At 43.6% G+C, this 19,998-nt stretch overlaps 1 protein-coding gene across 1 annotated transcript in view; it reads right to left on the bottom strand.

Annotated features, from left to right (window-relative positions):
* Positions 1-270: 270 nt before the first annotated feature.
* The window catches only part of DCLK3 (doublecortin like kinase 3), a 46,520-nt gene continuing 26,792 nt past the window's right edge, over positions 271-19,998 (bottom strand). The window contains exons 2-5 of the mRNA XM_049766397.1: positions 17,558-19,386; positions 4,574-4,706; positions 2,633-2,800; positions 271-877 (exon numbers count right to left, since the gene is read on the bottom strand). Coding sequence (XP_049622354.1) covers positions 681-877; positions 2,633-2,800; positions 4,574-4,706; positions 17,558-19,386 — 2,327 coding nt within the window. The 3' untranslated portion in view covers positions 271-680. The remainder of the gene's footprint in view (positions 878-2,632; positions 2,801-4,573; positions 4,707-17,557; positions 19,387-19,998) is intronic.

Here is a 19,998-nt window from a genome sequence, read left to right as displayed (position 1 = left end):
CCATAATACAAATCTCAAAAATATTTCTAAAGAAATAGTCTAGTAATCCACACAGGGGAGAAGCATCCCAGTGTGTCTTTTGGTAAAATATTCCATAGCCATCTATGCTAAGAATATGACATCCTAGCAGGACTTATGTCCATCCTTCTATTAGAATATAGAAATTCCTATCAGTGGTGTGACAATACTGGTTTTGGAAGATGTGTCTAAACAATAATTCTTTAGCTCCTCTCACCTGCAGAGTAAGTAATCAAAATACAGACCCCTTCAGTCATTTAAAGCAAGTTTTATTAAAACAGAAAAGACCTGATAACGTTTTAATCTCACAGAGCGAGTTTAGATCCCATTTTAACCAAGCTTAGCCAAGTACCATCCATGTTATATTCAAGGAATGTGGTCACAAGAAGGAAGCAAAACTCGTTGTGATTACCAAAAGTTCCTCCCTGGGGCCAAGTCCCTCACATCCAGAAACATGTTAAGGGCTCCAAACTTACAAACCTGAAATGCGTCATGACATTTTACAATAAATGTTTGTTTGGTAAAGTATGCCTTAAAATAGTCTCTCCTCTGCATTCTCCAAAAATGGGACGTTAGCATTTTCATTTGCTTTCTGGGATTTCCATCCTTGGCTCTCTGTGGAGTGGCACCTGTGGCTGAGCAGATGAGTGCTTGAACAATGCTTACGAAGTTGCCTGTTCAACAGCCCGTTTGTGCTGGTTCCGGAAATGGCCCTCGATGCTCGGGGGTGCCTCTTTTGGTAGGTGGACCACGCTATTTTTCCTAGCACTTTCGATCCAGGGGTGCTCAAGAACCTGGTGGGCTGTGAAGCGCTTTTTGGGGTCTACCACCAGCAACTGGCTCACCAGATCTTTGGCAGCTTTGGAATGAAAGGAGAGAGACATGAATGAAACACAGTGGTTCTGACTTTTCCATTCCCAAACCAAAAATAAAACCTTCTCATACAAGTTTTGCTCAAGATACCCAACTGGTTGTGACAGGGTCTATGATGATGGAAACTTTTGGAATCTGAACATCTACAGGAGTCTCGTGAGTAACTGAACTGTGTGACTAACATGTCCAAGGAATTGTGTATAGATTATACTGATTTTAATGAATTCAAATTTAAATAGTGAAGAATGGCAACAGATTATTATTAGTACATGGGACAATCCAAGAAAATGCTTGTTTATTTCTCTAGGATCCTAGGACATACCACTTCCACCCCATGCACTAGCATAAAAGGAATAAACAAAAGGCCTACAAAGTTAAAAAATTTATATTAAACTATCATGTTGCTAAAAGTAATATGTTCAATCTTCCTAAGTTGATGAATGCCTTCAGACTGACTAGAATAAAAAACATGGGTAAAGAAATTGAAGCCATCCATAGCAAACTTTCAAAATAAATCTCATTTGCTGCCCAAGACCATAACTGATCAGAGAATGATACAAGTAGCAAGTAGCAAAATTCACTGGGCCAGGAGGCTTGCTGGCTCTCCCTGGCCAACTCTCTGAGACCCCTTCTACTAATTACTTGAGAAAGTAGAGGAACAAAATACCCACATTATCTATATTTGGAGATACACCTACCTATCAGCCTTTTTTACCCACTGCCCAGCTAACCCTTAAACAGCTTCCTGCCCAAGAATTGCAGGATTCCCCCACCCCTCCCCAATTCAGACAGGAAAGCTCTACTACAAAGGGCCCCTGGCACCTAGCCTAAAAGCAGTAGTAAGTCAAATTGGAACAATTCCCAAACTCACATATCCACACAGAAATAACTAGTGGCCTTGCCAACACTTTCCCCAAAATAGTCACTTCCTGGCCTCCCTTCTACACTTTGGGGAAAGTGGCCTTATGCACCTTAGAAAAATCACTTCAGCAAGGAATTCTGGGATTCCAGCTAAGTTGTCTAGAAGCAGGAACCTGGGCACAGAGGAACTCATGTTGGTCACAGAAGACTCAAAAGTCTTCTCATTCCTGGGGAGAGAGAGATCCACAACAAGGCTCTCTAAGGCAATCTAAGGAATATTTGCCAAAAAAATTCTAGAACATTTTTACACAAATGTACTATGTAGTCACTGCTTTCAATGTCCTCACTCTACATGCACCAAAAAAAATCCCTCTGAAATCTCTTATTTTGGGGTAAAAACTGAAGTTTTTAACCTTCTTGTTTTGGGGGGTCTGGAGGATAACACCCAGCAGTATTACTGCCTCTTCCCTCAGGAATCACTCCTGATGGGGCTCAGAGAACTACATGGGACACCAGGGATTAAATCTGGGTTGGCCTCATGCAAGGCAAATGCCTTCTTACAAGACTCTTAAAGTTCTTTTTCATCTTCCCGCTGAAAGAAAAGACAAAGGGTAGGATGGCAGGCAACTCAATATCTGGTCTTAAGTGATATATTTAGAAGAAATAAGTGGGAAATGTCTGTATGCTAAGGGCTTAAAGACATCAAACCCCCATCTATCTAGCTCTCAGAGTGGGTTGAACAGACAAATCAACTCAAACAAGGGACCAAAATCCCATTCTGAAAAGTCACCTTGCCTTCCAGAGCCCCCATGTACCAGCAATGAGTACCTCTTGGGTCCCTGTTTATTCATACGCAAAAACGAGAAGCCCCAAATTTTACCATCAGAGATAGTGTCCCAGTAGGGGGCCAGGAACTCAAATTGTCCTTGCTGGATGATGTTGAAGAGCTCCTCCTGGTCCCTCTCAGGGCTGCGGAATGGGGGGAAGCCGCACAGGAGAATATAGAGGATCACGCCGGCAGCCCACAAATCCACCTCCAGTCCATAACCTGTGAAATAGGAGGCAGACACATATGAAATTAAAACCCAGGTGGGTGACATGTGATGAGACTACTGATGGAAAATCTTAGCTCCATGTCACAAGGACTCTCAGCAAAAGCCACTTGCAAACCTAAAACCCTACATGCCAGCTCCTACAGACACAGAATCTACCTTAATATAGACTGACCTGAAAGCCACTTGATTCCTAAATAATGGTCCATGCTCAATCACAAAAACAGACTCCAGAAATTCTTAGGGTAATTCGATGTGACCATGATCTCTAGCCACAATATCAAAAGATGCATAATTCTTGGGAGAAGATAAGGTGCTTGCCTTGCATGCACCCAACCCAGGTTTTATCTCTGGCACCCCATATGGTCAACCAAGCATTACCAGAAGTAACTCCTGAGTGTAGAGCAAGGCGTAGTCCCTGAGCATTGACCCAGGTATGACCCAAAACTCAAAAAAGATTTTGAAAAGCATCTCTCTGAGCACAGCACAGCTGAGATAAAAAATTCTCAAACATTCACAGCAAGGTACAAGCAATGTGAGCTGTGTCCAAGTCACATATACAACAGTACTAGGTAGTGGCACATACTGCCAGAAACTTCAAACATCTCGGCCTTCACTAAATGTAGCTTGCTCGTGTAGCTCTGGTCTACCTGGATAATTCTATCTTCCTTGTCATCAACCCTATACCCATCTTCTATTGGATGGATAAGTCAATATCTCTGGGAGTGCCACTGTGGGGACCACTCACATATTTGGAGTCAAATAATAACTATGTTATTATGTTATAATCTCTACAAAATGTGCCACTGAAACAGTTCATTGGATCCTTATAAAACACAGGCAAGAATAAATACAATAGTTGGTGTCTAGAAGGGAACTCGCTCATTTTTACCTCATGTAAGAATGGTGGACTTATTATTTTTCTGATTCTTTTTTATTTTTTTTTGGTTTTTCGGGCCACACCCATTTGATGCTCAGGGGTTACTCCTGGCTAAGCACTCAGAAATTGCCCCTGGCTTGGGGGGACCATATAGGACGTCGGGGGATCGAACCACGGTCCTTCCTTGGCTAGTGCTTGCAAGGCAAACACCTTACCTCTAGCGCCACCTCACCAGCCCCGGACTTATTATTTTTAAGTCAGTCACCATAACTACTTCAGTTCTCTCTCTTTGGAGATTGTGAATCACTGGCACAAATATATTTATTTTCTGAGGTACATCTTATTCGCCACTATTTTTCTTCTGTCACCTGACACAAACATGCACACGCACATGAGCGTCCACCAATTCTTCATAATCAGGTCAGCCCCAAAGAGAGAAATACAAGGAATTCTACTTCAAACAGTCCATGAATGTCCACATGCTAACACAGTACAAAGTACCATATTTTTCATACCATAAAATGCACTTTTTCCTCCCCAAAGGATGGCGGAAAATGTCTGTGCATCTTATGGAGTAAATGCTGCACGGAGCTGAAACCTGAGTTCAGGGGAGGAGAGACAGTCATAGTGATTCTTAATGTCATGTTGACTGCTGTTCACTTCACATGATTAAAATTTTATTCTGTTAGAGTTTATTAAACATTTTAGTACACCATTTGCTTTAGAATAGTTTTTTTCTTATTTCCTCTTCTAAAAACTATGTATGTCTTATGATCAGGTGCATCTTACAGAGCGAAAAATATGGTCGCTCTTTATTGATGAGGATCAAATACTAAAGGTAAAATATGTATTTAGTGAACTGAAGTCCTACATAGGATGCACGACTCACCTTTCTCAGACAGAATTTCAGGAGCCACATAGGTCGGGGTCCCACAGACAGTAAATATGGGTCTCACCACATGCTTTGCAAGGCCAAAGTCAGCCAGCTTCAAGGTGGTAGATTTGTCCTCATTTCGCTGAACCTATAAGAAACCAAAATCCTCAAAATACCCAGACTTGTAAAGAAATAAAGACTTCCTCCCCACCCATCGCTCTGACTGAATCAGGGAATGAAGCAAGTTTCTCCTGAATACAAACTGCACCATAGAACATATCTCTAACTGTGGTATCTTCCTTTGCCTGCAGGGTCATCTGCCTCCTGCAAAAGGAACATGTCAACCAAGACTCTGGTCACATCCAGCCTGACACTCTTTCTGGGCCTCCCAAGGGAGGTAATGAAGAGATATTTGTCTATTAGAAGACAGAAAATAGTTTCAGTAGAGGTACGGACCTGGGGTCTAAACTGACTGTTCCAGGGCAAGGATTCCCAATTAGGGAGCAGGTGAGGGAACAGAGCTGCTCAGAGCTTTCATCTCTCTCTGCACACCAGCTCCCTAATCCAGAAGCCAAGCTCAGATACAAATGCAAACAAGGAAGGAGCGCTGTGTCAGACAGAAGCAATGCCCTCCACAAAAAGCTTTCCCAAAGTGGAGGTGAGCTTTGCTGCCTGTATGCCCAGCATGCATGTCCACAGACTTTATTCCATTTCTTCTAGCCTGCCCAGCACATAGCCTGATGGTCCCTTGACCTCTCTTCTCTGGCATCAGGGAAGATGAGGGAGAACAGAATGACCAAGAGAAAAGTGAGCTGGAGGGGAGGGGAGGCAGGTTGAATGGGCCACTTATGATCATGTAACATGGCTCAGAAATTCTCTAGCAAGAAACCCATGATAAGTTGTACCATATAATATGTAGAATAAAAAATAATAAATGAAAAATGAAAAAATATCAAACTCATAGAAATAGAGAAAAGATCAATGGTGTAAGGGGCTAGGAGAATGGGGAGACTTTGGTCAGAGGCTGTACATGTTGGTTAAAAGATAACGTTTGGGAGACACTCAGTATGTGGCTCCATTCCTAGCACCGCATGGTCCCCCAAGCTTCACCAGATATGGCCCTGGAGTCTCCCAGCACCATTAGGATGGCCTGATAACTCTGAATGAAGGGCCTGATCAGCACCACATCTTCTGGTTTTTGGCCAAAATTGCCAGTGGAGCCACTGAGTCTCTTATGCATTGCTTGGGAAGACCCAAAAATTATTTTAAAAAAAGAAAAAAAACTTTTGAGAATCAATTTATGATATGCAGCTATAGTTAATAATATTATATACATGACTTTTGCTAAGAATAAGGTCTTAAAAAGTTGTACTAAAAAAAAAAAATGTAAGAGGGACCAGAGCAATAGTAAAGTGGGCAGGGCATTGTTTTGCATGTACAGACCTGCATTCAATCCCCAGCACCATATATGGTCGGTCTTCTGAACCCCACTGGGACTGATTCATGAGGGAGTGCAGAGCCAGGAGTAAGTCCTAAGCAGTGGTGGGTGTATACCCCAAGCAAACAAGCACAAAACAGCAAGCAAAGACTCTAAAACCCAAATCTCAGGAGTCCAATGTCAGTTCTCCCTTCAGTGTAAACCATCAAGCAAGTGACCACCGCATAGTTCCCTTATCTGTCAAGTTGGGATATGAGTGACCTCTCAGGACTCATTCGGCAAACAAAGACTTGTTAGGAGTTTTCAGGAGTACCTGGCACCAAAGAGACATGCCCTAAGTGTTTGTGTTTAGTAAACTGGATTATTCCAGCCTCACCTCAGAAATCAAGATGAACCTCATAGAATGTGAGATGCAACAAGTGTTGGTAATGTCCTGCTCCTGCAGAAGTTCCTACTGGACCACCTTATCAGGCCAGATCCCTGTCCCACCTTTGCTGTTATCTCTTTCTTACTCTCACCTTTCTACATCCGGTTGAGGACAACCACAGATTAAGTGACACATCACAGCAATGACTTATGGAGAAACTTCTTGTCTACAGGAAGTAGAATAAAGTAGAATAAAGGTTCTCAATGATCCTGCCAGTCACCAGGGGACCTAAAAGAGGACTCTGGTTCTCCCTGTGCCCCAGATGGGCAATGAGCACCGAGACACCCCAAAATGGCAGGTGTCTACAACTTTCCAATCTCTCCTAAGAAGAGTACCATATTTTTTGTACCATAAGATGCACTATTTTCCCCCAAAAGATGTGTCTTATGGAGTGAATGCTGCCTGGCACTGAAGCCCGAGTGCAAGGGAGGAGAGCATCTAAAAATCTATGTGCGTATTATGGTCAGGTTCATCTTACAGAGTGAAAAATATAGTAAGTCAGTCCTTGGAACTTGCTTCCTGTCAGTGAATTTGCATCTCTGTAGGTAGAACATGCTTTAATTACTAGGCCTGGGTCACTGTCAATCAACCGAATCAACATCTCCATGATTAACCTAATCCACACGGAGGTTCATCAGTTCTGCTTTGGTTTTCATGTAGAGACAGACACAGCCCAACAAGAAACAGGGGAGGTACTTAAAGATTTAGACTAGAAAAATCTAACTTGAAGGGAGAAAGACACAGACACGCAAGCACGTAGACACACACACATACACAAAACAACAAACAAACAACAATAACAAAAAACCTAGTGTGGTGCCTAGAATCTCAAAATGGATCATCCACAGCCATTGCATTTTCTGGGTAATCACTGACAACACAAAAAAATGTCACTGACAAATATTTGCAAATATACTCAACTGAACGATCAGTATTAAAAGCATTTGATTTAATTTGGCAATATAAAAATGGGCAGTGCTATATGAAATTACAACTATATTCTTCCTCACAGACACCCCCCCCCCCACACACACACACACACACACACACATTCTCTCTCTCCAAACCCCTTAACTCCAGTGAGATAGCAATATGGCAAAATCCAATCTTTTATTTATTAAATGCATTTCACCTACATGAGCAGTTTTGTCATCTTTTGAGTCCTGCACCATGATTGTTTTAACAAGCACCTCACATTGTTGGCTTCAGAATCTCCTCTTCTTCCATGAAATCAGGTGAATTACCTATTTCTGGAGCCATTCTCCCTTCTAGAATCTGCAGGATGGATTCTGAGACTGCCTCAATGGAATCTTCACTCAAATAGGAAGCTTCCCTCAGGAGTCTTCGATACAGGCCCTGTTCACCTCAGAGGGAAAACTCTGGTGCTGGGCAGCCATCACCTCACAGAGAAGGGCTTGATCTGTGAACTTCGGGCTTGTGTGGGGGTTCAGAATTCTATCCCCATGCCTATTTCCCAAATCTGGTGTTGACTCTAAATATAAACACTTAAAGATGGGGAAGAATTGCATGATCCCAAAGGGTCACCTCAGGGGCGGAGAAGTCACTGTCTCGCTCACATTTCTACCTGTCCATCTTCTGGTCTGTTGAAACCCTCTGCTCTGCCCTCTTTCCTGCCAGGGCTCTGCTCTAGGACTCTGTCTCACTGAAAGGGAGAAGATTCAATCTCCAGGTAAATGTGCAGGATAGCTGCAAAGGTGCAGTAAACATCACAGTCAAGCTCCTTCCATCTCCCCCTTTTCCATTGACACAGCACCCTAATTTGAGTCCATAAAATACAAATTATTTATATATATATATCTTTTCATGACATCCGGATGGCCTCACAGCTTTAAGAGCACCTTCATTCTTTTTTAATCAAAGATCTATTTCTTTATTTGTTTTTATTTACTATTATTGTGTAAGCCATTTTTTAAAAATAATTTTTTATTTCTCTATTTCTTTCTTTACAAAAAAAATAATTTTTATTGTGACCAAAAGTGAATAACAAATCTTCTAAGCAATTCATCTCTACAATAAACAAATGATTTAAATGCGATCTTGCTATTTTCAATGAAAACCACTAGAGGGCAGCAGAGTACATGCCAATCAGCGAGAGGCTAAGAAAACTTCAGTAAAGGTTCATTTATCTTCTCACAGAAGATGCTTACTCTGGTCTGGCTTTATTTATTTATTTATTTATTATTGTGGTGGGATTTGGGGGGGGTAGGCAACATCCACAAATGCTCATAAACCACTCCTGGTGGTGCTCTGTATGCAGATTATGAGGTACTGAGGACTGAACCAAAGCGGTCACATGCAAGCAAATACCTGAACCCCACTATTCTCTCTCCTGCTCTTCCTCTGGTCTTTCCCCTCAAAGATTCCTTTTTTTTTTTAACTTTTCCCATCCTAACCTTTTTGGAAAGGCAAAGAGCCTTCCAAGCAATGTTCAAGGTCCATGGGCCACATGGGTGATTGTAAGCCTGACTCAATGCTAGGGCCTGAGTCTGATAATGATTGGTCCCTGCAGTGATAGTATCACGAAGGCCATCCCAGTGAGTGGTGTTTAGGGGCCACCATAAATGTCAACCATCAATGAGCTGACCTGGGTCCAATACCTGAGCCTGCAGGACTAATTTCTGAGCAGAGCCAGGAGTAGCCCCTGAAAATGCCACTGAGTATGGCCCCACAAGAACAAATATATAAATAAACAAAATAAAATGTCGGTGTCTGAAATCAAGTTACTTTTCAACAACAACAACAACAACAAAAATACCATAACAGGGAAAAAAACTGGGGGAAACAAGTGGGAACAAACTCCTCACTGGGAACTGTCGCAAGATAGGTCTATGACACACATGTGTTATTTACCAGGCAAGTTTTTTTTTCCTTCTTATAGTTTCATATTCATCCAACCAACATTTGATGCCTATGAGGGTCTTCTTTAGGCTAAGCGAGGTAACCCCTAAAGACAATGTGAATAATATGTGAAATCTAAAAATGTCAAACTCTTCAAAGACGTTAAAATGAGGAGTGCAAAGTTAGGACTATACAATTTAACGGGTCTGATTTGCAAGAATTCAGTATATACACCAGTTTCTGAGTACAGAGGGCAGTGGCTGGAGCTAACAGTCCAACATGGTACAATACAGAACAATGTTGATAGAAATGACTCCGAAATATCACCAACATGCAGATGGATCAGGCCAACATAAAAGCATCCATCCAATACATCCAGTTAAAGATTAATTCAGTGAAGAAGTCTTTGAGAACCAAGATAAGGGGTCTCTCACAGGGTACAGGCTATTATGGGTGTGTAGAGGATTACCAACTCAAAGAACCGGCTGCAGCCCTCCACCAGGGACAAACCCCACTTGTGCCACCATTCCCAGGGACACATGGCAAAATCTGTAGAGATTTTGGTCGCTGCCCTCTGGGGGACTATACTAGTCTCTGTAGGGGAGAAGCTACTAAAACCTCCAAAGGACAGGACACCCCCACAGCAGATTCCTCCTGGCCAAAATAGTGCAGACTTGGGAACTCTGGTATAGAAATATCAAGTCCAGATGACAAGAATGGAGAATTGAGATAACCAGCAGGACAGATCCAGCCAGAGCTACCGGATAACTATGTACAACAGGGAGGACAGACCTGGCCAGGTACAACCCATTAGGGCTAGAGGTCAATCACTATAACCTTCCTCTCTTCCAAGGGACACAGCAGCCCTCTATGGCCAACGAGGTGGATAAGAAAAGTCCCTCCTGTTTGGCAGTGGGGAACACAATCCCAAGCTGACCTTCTCTTCCCTAACTTTCAAAATGGGACGATGCAACCAGATGCTTGGAGTGTGGTGGGTGCTGGAACTCCTGAAGGAGCCATCAAATACTGCTGGCTCTGCTCACTATCCCTAGAGGTGCCTGGTCTCCAGGCTTCACAGGATGAGCTTTACTGTCTGAGCCCTGGCTCCTCCTGAGTGCATTGCAAATCCAGGGCATCACCTGGAGGTGATAGGAAATGCAGCATCTCAGGCCCCTTCCCAGACTAATTCAATCTGCAGCTGTGCATTAGCAAGATAACAGGTGATTCCATTCCATTTCGAAGTGCCAGGATACTAACTTACAGAACCACATCTGGCTTTATCTCACCACACTTAGCCTCTCCCCAGCCTTATAAATTCATTCTTCTCCCTTGCAGCCAGACACAGCCCATATATTCACAGGTGGCAGCTTGCTATTCCGGTTTCCAACTCCCTCCTGGGAAAGATAATAAGCCTGCACAGAAAACCAAGCCCATAATTATATGACCATGCATGTCATTTGTCAAAACTCCCAAAGCCAAGGTCCTACACGGGAAGTCGTAAATAGAAATCATTGTTTCAGTCACCATGAACTATTCATGGGCCTCTAATGGAACCTGAGACCTGAGAAGTTTCAAAGAGCAGAGAGAGTTCCAAGAGGGGAAATTTACCATCAAGCAGGCAACTCCAGGGCTGAGGTCACAGGAGATATGTAGTCATTTCATTCTCCTATAACCTTATTCAATATGGTTTTTTTTTTTGGGCCACACCCGTTTGACGCTCAGGGGTTACTCCTGGCTATGCGCTCAGAAATCGCCCCTGGCTTGGGGGGACCATATGGGACACCGGGGGATCGAACCGAGGTCCTTCCTTGGCTAGCGCTTGCAAGGCAGACACCTTACCTCCAGCGCCACCTACCCGGCCCCAACCTTATTCAATATGACTTAAATTCTGAGTTTAAGATCTTTGTCTAAGCCAGGAAAAGTAGAGGAAGTACCCTTGCTCAAAAAAGGTGCTTTAGAAATTTAGGAATGAGAACACCGAGCACTACCTTCCCGTCTACAAACAATGTCTACAGCTACCACCTACCGTCAATGAAAACATTGCAAACCACTGTGCAATGAGTCAGAGATGAGAACTAAAGCTAAGAGCCTTCTTCTTTCTTCCCTTCCTTTCCTTCTTCCTTCCTTTCTTTTTCCCTTCCTCCCTTCATCCATCCTTTATTTTCATCCCCTTACATAATCTGTAACATGTGAAATATCTGGAAGAAACTGCGAGCAGAATTGAAGGGTTTCAAATAGACAGCCATTAATTAGACAACTGTGTTGAAGTTTCAATTCAACAATTTAGATCTTGAAAACATGTTGAAAAAAATTCACTAGATTCTTTCTTACATGACGGGCATTTTGAAAAGGCTTTTGAAAAACCCACCTCAAGGAGCGGGGAATGTGGCTCAGTGGTAGAGCTACCTGGAGTGCACTGAAGGGAGAAAATAATTTCACTCTGAGCCTTCAAAAAAAAAAAAAACCCTCAAGAATACATTCTCTTAGAGAGGTGGCAGCAAGAGACGGCTGAAAATGCTGTTAGTTGTCTTTACTAAATTGACAAGGAAGGCAAAGTTAAAGCATAACTCATACCAAAATGTTGAGTATCTTTTGAAGTTATTACTTCATCCCCTCCCCACAAGGTACCTGAACTTCAGAAGACCCTGGGAAACAAAGTCATGATTGTGGAAGAGAATCAATAAGCTCAATAAGGATAAACATGCTTTAAAGTTGCCATCTGGGATCAGAGCAATAGCACAGCGAGTAGGCAATTGCCTTCCACAAGGCTGACCCAAGTTCAACCCCCAGCATCCCATATGTTCCACCCAGCACCACCAGGAGAGATCCCAAAGAGCTGAGCGAAGAACAAACCTGTTTTGTCCTGGCCCAAAGTCCTGCTTTGTCTGGCCCCAAAACAAACAAAAATTTGCATTCCATGTTCATTGGCCGGAGACAGTGGACTTTCAAACATCAATTCTTTAGGAGACTGTCGAAAGAAACTAACAGAAGAAGAAAATCTTAACTAATACATTGACCCAGTTTATCAAATTTTGAAAACTCCTGAAAATCCTGTGTTTTGTAGTCAAACTCTTGACTGTATATGGGATCACAGTAATGGGTTCATTTTCCTGGAAACTATTCAACAGAATACTCAGAGTACTCTGAACAGTTCTCTTACTGATAGAAAACCTAAGCGGTTACTTCCACGTTTCCTGAGAGAATTCACCTCAAGAGTCTTGAAAGATGAATCCATTCACACACTAGTCTTCCCACTGTCTCAATCACTACTGGCTAATGACATACTGGTTTGCAATTTTGAGTGCTTTCGATTATTGTCCAACTTCCCACTTCTTCATTCTATTAGCTATATCTTTGTAAATATATTATGCCTAGTGGTTAGTTATTAGGCTCTTTGATAAAGGTGTTGGCAAATAAAGACATGCATGTGAGAGAATGGGGTCCCCTATTAGAAGCTACTTGGAAAAGATATTGGCAATGATGCAAGTCATGCTAATCAGAGAGAATTGTACAATATAGAGCTCTGCTATCAGAATGAGAATCAGAGCTTTCTTGTATATCAAAGTGAGTGATGAAACAAAATTAGGGAATTTAAATAGACAAAATTATTGGACAAGCTTTTATAATGCAAAAGTAATAGGACAGTATGCTTGACTATTTTTATCCTGTTATATCTTTCTTGCACCTGTCAGAACACTGGTCTGCTCTGACCTAGTGACATTCAGTGCTTAAAACATGTGAAAAACTGTTTCTTTCTAGAAGCCAGAAAGAAATTAGATCTTTTGTCCTTGACCAAACTGGAACCTTCCCCGTCATCACCACCACACCCATCCAACACTTCTCCATTCTGAGGTCTCTGCTCCAAGCATTCCAGAGTTCCAGCCCTTGGGTGGTGCAGGTGGTAGAACTGAGGAAATCACCCTGTGTGTCCAATCGTGGAGCAGGCTCCTGCTGACCATCTATTCCTTCTTGCCCTGTTTTTAGAGCAGAAACTTGTCACTTCTCAGCCCCCTTATTAAGGAAGGTTTGCCTGAACTCTCTTCACTTTGGGTCTCCATTGCCTTCAGTCTCTTCCCCCACTGCATGTCCTCATGCTTCTTCACCATACATAGCATCTCAGCCCACTGGTAGGCCATCTCCTAGCCGGTCCACTCCCATCTTGTATGGGTAGATCTTGGCTCCCTCATGGCAAGGCCCAGCCACCACATAGCACATAGTACATGGCAGCCCCACCAAAGGAGCAGTGACTGGCAGCAAAAGCAATTAACACTAGTATTTCTGCAAACTGAAAATTCTCATAATTAAAACTTCATTTGAAGGATCTCAGGAGTCTAAATAACCTAAAGGGAAGAGACAGCCCTGGTGTCTGTCTTGTTGAAAATGCAATCCATAGAAATAAAAAAAAAAACTCAGTAATAGAGACCCAAAATGTTACTCTGGGGCCCAATTATAAATATAAATATTTCTCTTGATTAAAATAACTTCATAAGCCTGCTATGTTCTTTATGAGCTCTAGGACAATTTAAAAGACTCCAAAAGCTCCAACAGTTACAATCAACCATTTAATCAAAATTGAATTCAAAAACCAATAATTTCTCCTACACTTGGCAGTGACAGAATTTAATATAGACAACAGTCATCCATGAAAGGAAGAAACAATCACTTCAAGATACAAAGATCAAGTGCAGAGCACAGAAATTAAAGGCGACTGAAGAACATTCACTAGTGAGGACAGTGGTCAATATGGTGATATTTATTTACAAAAAATCTCTGAAGACCCAGCAAGTTGCAGTGATGGTTATATCCTGAAGTTTAGAGATGACAGATTTCTAATCCCAGAAAATGAGTCCTTTGCCTAATCCAAATCTCAGTCTGAAAAACCACAAGGCTAACACTTAACAACATGTAGACTTCTGACATAATAACCTGCCTATTGAACTTTACTCACTCAGAGAAAAGGAACCAAAATAGCTTATTGATATGCCAGGCCTTTTCATTCTGATAAATGCACACTGGCAAATTATTCACCAGAGAAAAGATGCATGTAGTTCTGCAATGTTTCTGAAGAAGACATACTACCACCAAATAAAATTTCTACTTATTAAAGTCGGCTTCTTTAAAACAAGAAGGTGGGGGGGGAGGGGAGGAGGGATCTAAATATCAGTTATAATCAACATCAATAGAATAAGGTAGTCAGACTGGAAAGAGGAGCTATTCAGCAGTGTGCCTTGCTACACCTGCACCCCAACATAAACACCTTTACCTAAGCCCCCAACACACACACACACACACACACACACATAGGCACTGCCTTTTAAATTCAGGGGCCGGCGAGGTGGCGCTAGAGGTAAGGTGTCTGCCTTGCAAGCGCTAACCAAGGAAGGACTGTGGTTTGATCCCTGGCATCCAATATGGTCCCCCCAAGCCAGGGGCAATTTCTGAGCGCTTGCGAGAAGTAATCCCTGAGCATCAAACAGGTGTGGCTTGAAAAAAAAATTCAGAGTTACCAAATGATTTGACAGGGGTGTCTAACTTGTCCATACTGAATGTATTCCTTGCAGTTTTTCTCCTTAAAATTCTCCATGCAATCTAAAGCAGTATTGACTTTCTCTATTTAAAAAATGGCTGGCATAAATGTGTGAGAATTAGCTGAGTGGCTAAAGAAACTGTGCTACATCTACACAATGGAATACTATGCAGCTATTAGGAAAAATTAAGTGGATGTTGCTTATACATGGATGGATATGGAGATTTTTATGCTGAGTGAATTGAGTCAGGTGGAGAGTGATAGACATAGAATAATTACATTCATTTGTGGGATATAAGAAAAATAGTACGTAATAACATCCAGAGACAATAGAGATGAGGGTCAGGAGGACCAATCCATGGTAGGAAGCTGGCAACATAGAGTGATAAGTGCAGTTAGAGTAGATAAGACTATGACACTATGACAATGATAGCTGGAACTGATTACTCGGGACAAGAAGTGGGTGCTGAAAGGGGATAAAGTGATATGCATAGTACCTCTTGATTAATAATAGTGGAAATCACAGTGTCACAATGGAAAAAGGCAGAGAGAGGAAGAGGAAGAGAGAGAGAGAGGGAGAGAGAGAGAAGTAAAATTCTCCACCATAGGCAGGTGGTGATGGGGGAAGAAAACTGAGGACATTGGTGGTGAGGAAAGTCCACTGACAAAGGGTGGCGTACATTCTATGACAGAAACCCAATCATGAACAATTTTATAATCATGGTGCTTAAAGAAAGTAATATAAAAAATATCTCCGACAAGCATCTTAATGCTAGAAGAACCTCCATTGCCCAAGTGATGGGCAGGCCAGCTTGACAGACTGGTTCCAGGAACCTGTGGAGAAATGAGACTCAGCTGACTTCCCCTCAGAGAAATTATCCAAGAGCATGGAGTGATGGCTGCTGCAAATCACATGGCATATGCCCCAGATGGTCAGACATCTCACCTTCTTATACAATTCAGGAGAAGCATCAAGAGGTGATGAAAGGACACTGCTCTGCTGCAGGTTCCCAAGCAGTCATAATAAGCAGTGCACATGGGGAAAAGCACAGGGAGAGGCCTGCGGCTCATGCCCCAATGACAGACATAAATTGAAAACCAGTGAAAAAAGGGGAGATTTCACAGCTCAGGCAAGCAGTTTCTTTTTTTCAAGGAAGCGTTGCTAAATGGCAATCCAGGCCACTCAGGAGGCAAGCAGTCCAAATGACCTGCAGATCTCTGAATCTGAGCAAGCCAGGTTAACTCAACTCAGAGGTTAAGGTAGGCCTCAGCTCAGCATTGATTAGCTTGACTCAGCATTTCTTCCCGCTTTCAGTCAGCTCAATGGAAATGGCATGATGTTTCCAGCCAGACTCCATAGCCACAGAAGGAAAGGAGACTTTTCCTTTCTTTCCCCAACCCTCCCCCCAAATATATCGTTCTTCATCAAAACCACTGATCATTACTGCTCCATCTGCAACAAGTGACTTCAAATGCTCATTCCTGGTAGTCACTTTCGGATCATAATTGTTCCTACTGCAATCGGAGTACACTACCATTAATGGAATGTTGGCTCTATCCAAGCAGCAGTGCCAGGACTCTAATCACTCATTCATGCATCCAACAAATATCTAATGAATCTCCCAGCACGTGGAAGAACTGTTCTTAGGTTTCAGCGTACATTGGGAATAAAAGAAACTTGGGTCTGTCATAGAACTTTCTTTCCTGGAAAAAGAAGCGGCAGTGAGAAGCATAAATTTGGAATAAGTCCAAATGGGGACTGAGAATAAGGAAGTGGGGTACAGTTCTGCAGGTTGACTGTGGGAAGCATTCTCTACTAGAAAGGCCGCCGGGCCATGCTTGTGTTCAGAACATGTTGAATTTTGTTCTGAACTGAATGGTGTCAAGGAAATTAGAGAATTCTGTGACTGAGCAGTTTAGTGATGTTCATCTAGAAGTTCAGAGGAATGGATGAAGGAAGCTAGAGGTTGTACTTTGGGTATTTTGAGTAATCTTGTTCTTACCTGTGTTTGAACCTACTATCAAGGGGTCTTATGTTAGTCTTAATCCACTGTGGATTAATCTTAATCTTAATTTAGTCTTAATTCATTGAGTCATAATCTATTGTGATCGGAGATTGTGAGATGTTTGTGAAACTGTTGATTCAACAGAGGACTTAAGGCCAATTTCTAAGTACCCAGTTAGCCCCCTCTTGTCATCTGGGCTTCTCCCCACTTTCCCAGGCTCCATCCTCACTCCCCTCCAAAGATAGATACCATTGTTATTTCTTTTCCATAAATGAGAAAGTAAGATCCAGCAAGGGGAAGGATTCTCCAAGATCAAGCAACTAAGAGAACCAAGATTCTAACTGAGGAAGAATCTGACTCTAAAGTCAGGAATGACCTTGATAAGACTACCAAGGGCCAGAATGAATCTCAGTAGGAAGGTGACTATGAAGCCTGCCCAGGAAGCAGCTGCCCAAAGACACCCCATCACCGATGCAGAAGAGGTGTCAAAGCCCCAGAAACAAAATCCACTGGCTCTTGTCAAAATGAAAGCATTTTCCTCTCTAAAAGGAGAAACATTTCCACTGGGTTTAAAGCAGGTTCCCTTTCCCAAAAAGGACAAAATAAACCTCGCCTTAGCCCAGGAGTTTAAAACTGATGCCTAAAGTTTCAAGGGCAAGAATGAGACTATTACAATAGCACAAAGGGAAGTGTCTGAAGCCAATATTAGGTACCCAAACCCTAGAAGAAGATTGGGGCTTACCAGCAGGTTCTCGGGCTTAAGATCTCGGTGCACAATGCCCTTGTCGTGCATGTGGACAAGTGCCTGACACAAATCGAGGAGCATCAGGGCTGCCTCTTGCTCAGAGAACTTCACATTCTCCATGATGGCATCGAAGAGGTCCCCACCCTGCACGTATTCCATGATCAGGTAGATCTCCTTCTCCGTCTCATACACTTGGTGCAGCTGCACTATGTTGGGGTGAGAGAGGCTCTGGATGATCAAGATCTCGCTCTCCACAATGTCCTCCTTGCCCTTGAGCTTGGACTTGTCGATGATCTTCATGGCGTAGGCCTGCTGGGTCTCGCGGTGCCAACACTCCTTCACCACAGCAAAGTTCCCATCACCAATGACCTTGCCCGTGTGGTAATGCTTCTCCACATCCGCCGCGATGACACCCACAGGCCTCGGCTTAGCCTTGATCTCCTGGGCTCTGTGCTTGGGCTCCTTTTCAGCCTTAGTGGGCTGTTCATCTCTGGGCGCTGCCTTCCTACCTCCCAGGGCAGCAGGCCTCTTCCCCTTCTCGGATTGCTGTTCTTCCTCCCAGGGCCTGGGTACTTTCTCTGCCTCACTCTGCTGTTCCCTCAGCAGCCAGGTGCCATGCCTCGTCCTGCCAGTGCTCTGGGGTTCCTTCTTTCCCTCTCTCAGGCCCTCCTCTCGAGTGGGCCGAGCTTCCCCAAGATCCCGCTTAGCCTTGGTGGCTGTCTGGGGAGCACTTTCAGGGCCCTTTGGTTCTCTGTCCTCTTTCCTCACATAGCTCTTGCTGGGCCTCCTCAGCTCCTGAGTGAGGTTCCTAGAGCTGCTCCTGGTGCCATCTTCCTTACACCCTTCTTCCCCACCGGGAGAGTTGGTCACCTCTGAGGACCTCCTGCAGCTCCTGCTCCTCACCAGTTTCTCCACCTCGTAGCTATGGCGTTTGCCCAGGTCCAGCTCGCTGGTGCCCAGAGACAGCTTCTCCCTCTGCAGGCCCTGCTGGAGCTCTCGTTCTCTCTTGCACTTCTCACACCGGACGATCTCCCCTGAGGTCTTTTCGATCTCCAGGCCCTGATGCTTCTCTCCACTTGCATGCCTCTCCTCAAGTGAGGTTTCCCGGGGTGGCTTGCCACTCGCCTCAGGTTCCCACTTGGCCCTCACCCACTTCTTCTGCACCCTCGCCCTCTCCTCTGAGTCTGGTCCGAGAGAGTGCTTGCCCTCTCCACTGTTCTTGGGCATCTCCGCCTCACCACAGTTGTGGCCCCACTTCAGAGCCTGGCTATAGAGCCTGCTTCTCAGCCTGGGAGAAGGAACCCTGTTCTGTTGGGTCATTGTCAGGGCACGGCCTTTATTGGGGTACAGCTCTTCCAGTGCCACCTGGATGTTCTTCAGCGTCAAGGGGTCTTTGCCCATAGCAATGAAAGCATCCCCTTCTCTGAAGAAATCAGAAACACTCCTGATCTCCCGCCCTTTGAGGTTAAAGAGCTTCCTCACTCGGTCATTCTTCCACCTTGGGAAGCCCAAGGCCTCAGAGATGTCTGCCAGCAGCTGCTCGAAGGTCTGCACGGAGCGTCTATTGATGAGCAGAGAAATCTTCCGGAGTGGGTGTCCCCCCAGCTTTACCACAGTCACCACCCGGGGCTTCAGAGGGCTGCTGTCGGGGTGGATGGGGTGAAAGCCATGCTGAGGACTGAACACAGGCATGATGGTGCCTCGAGACCCCAGAAAGGGTTTCTCCAGTTTCCCTCCACCAGCAGGCAGCCATGAGCCCTGAAGTTTCCGCTCCGTGATCCTGGAGCTTAAATTTTTGAGGGAATGGTCACACAGGCTTCGATGTCCTGCAACAGGAAGAGGACAACAAAGTATTAGACAAAAATGTCCTCAAAGAGCCCCCTGGCCTTCATCCAGATATGACCAGAGATGACTAATCTTTTGACAATATACATGTGGTTTTGAGACCATGGCACTTTCACCCTTTAGATCAAATTCTGGGTCTCTTTTATAAGTTATTTATACATTCAAGACAGGGGATCCCACCAGATTTTTTTTAACAGAACCATAGAACATGAATCAGATTTCTATTTCTTCCTGCAAACTGAGAAAAAAAAAAGTGGATGGGACCCAGGGGCCAAGTGGTCTCAGGAGCATTCAGTGGAAATAAAAATTGATCAGACCTAAATACCCAAACCAAAGTCAAGGACAATAAAACCAAGAGACCCAAACTACAACAAGCTATTACACAAAAGGGCCTGTTACACTAGCAGTCCAAGGGAGCTAAAGGTGGAGGTATGGAGGCATGCTGAGAACTATGGCAGAGGGAGGTGAACATTAGTGGTGGAAATGGCCCTAGTTCACTGTCACTATGTACCTGAAATACAGGGAAAGACTTTTAATTCACATTGGTCTCAATAAAAATTATAAAAATAAAATAGAATAGAGAAAGCAGAAGA

The sequence above is a fragment of the Suncus etruscus genome, chromosome 20, assembly GCF_024139225.1.
Source record: "Suncus etruscus isolate mSunEtr1 chromosome 20, mSunEtr1.pri.cur, whole genome shotgun sequence".
Classification (NCBI taxonomy): domain Eukaryota; kingdom Metazoa; phylum Chordata; class Mammalia; order Eulipotyphla; family Soricidae; genus Suncus; species Suncus etruscus.
Note: the sequence above shows the minus strand (reverse complement) of the source record. Positions and strands in the feature narration are given on the sequence as shown.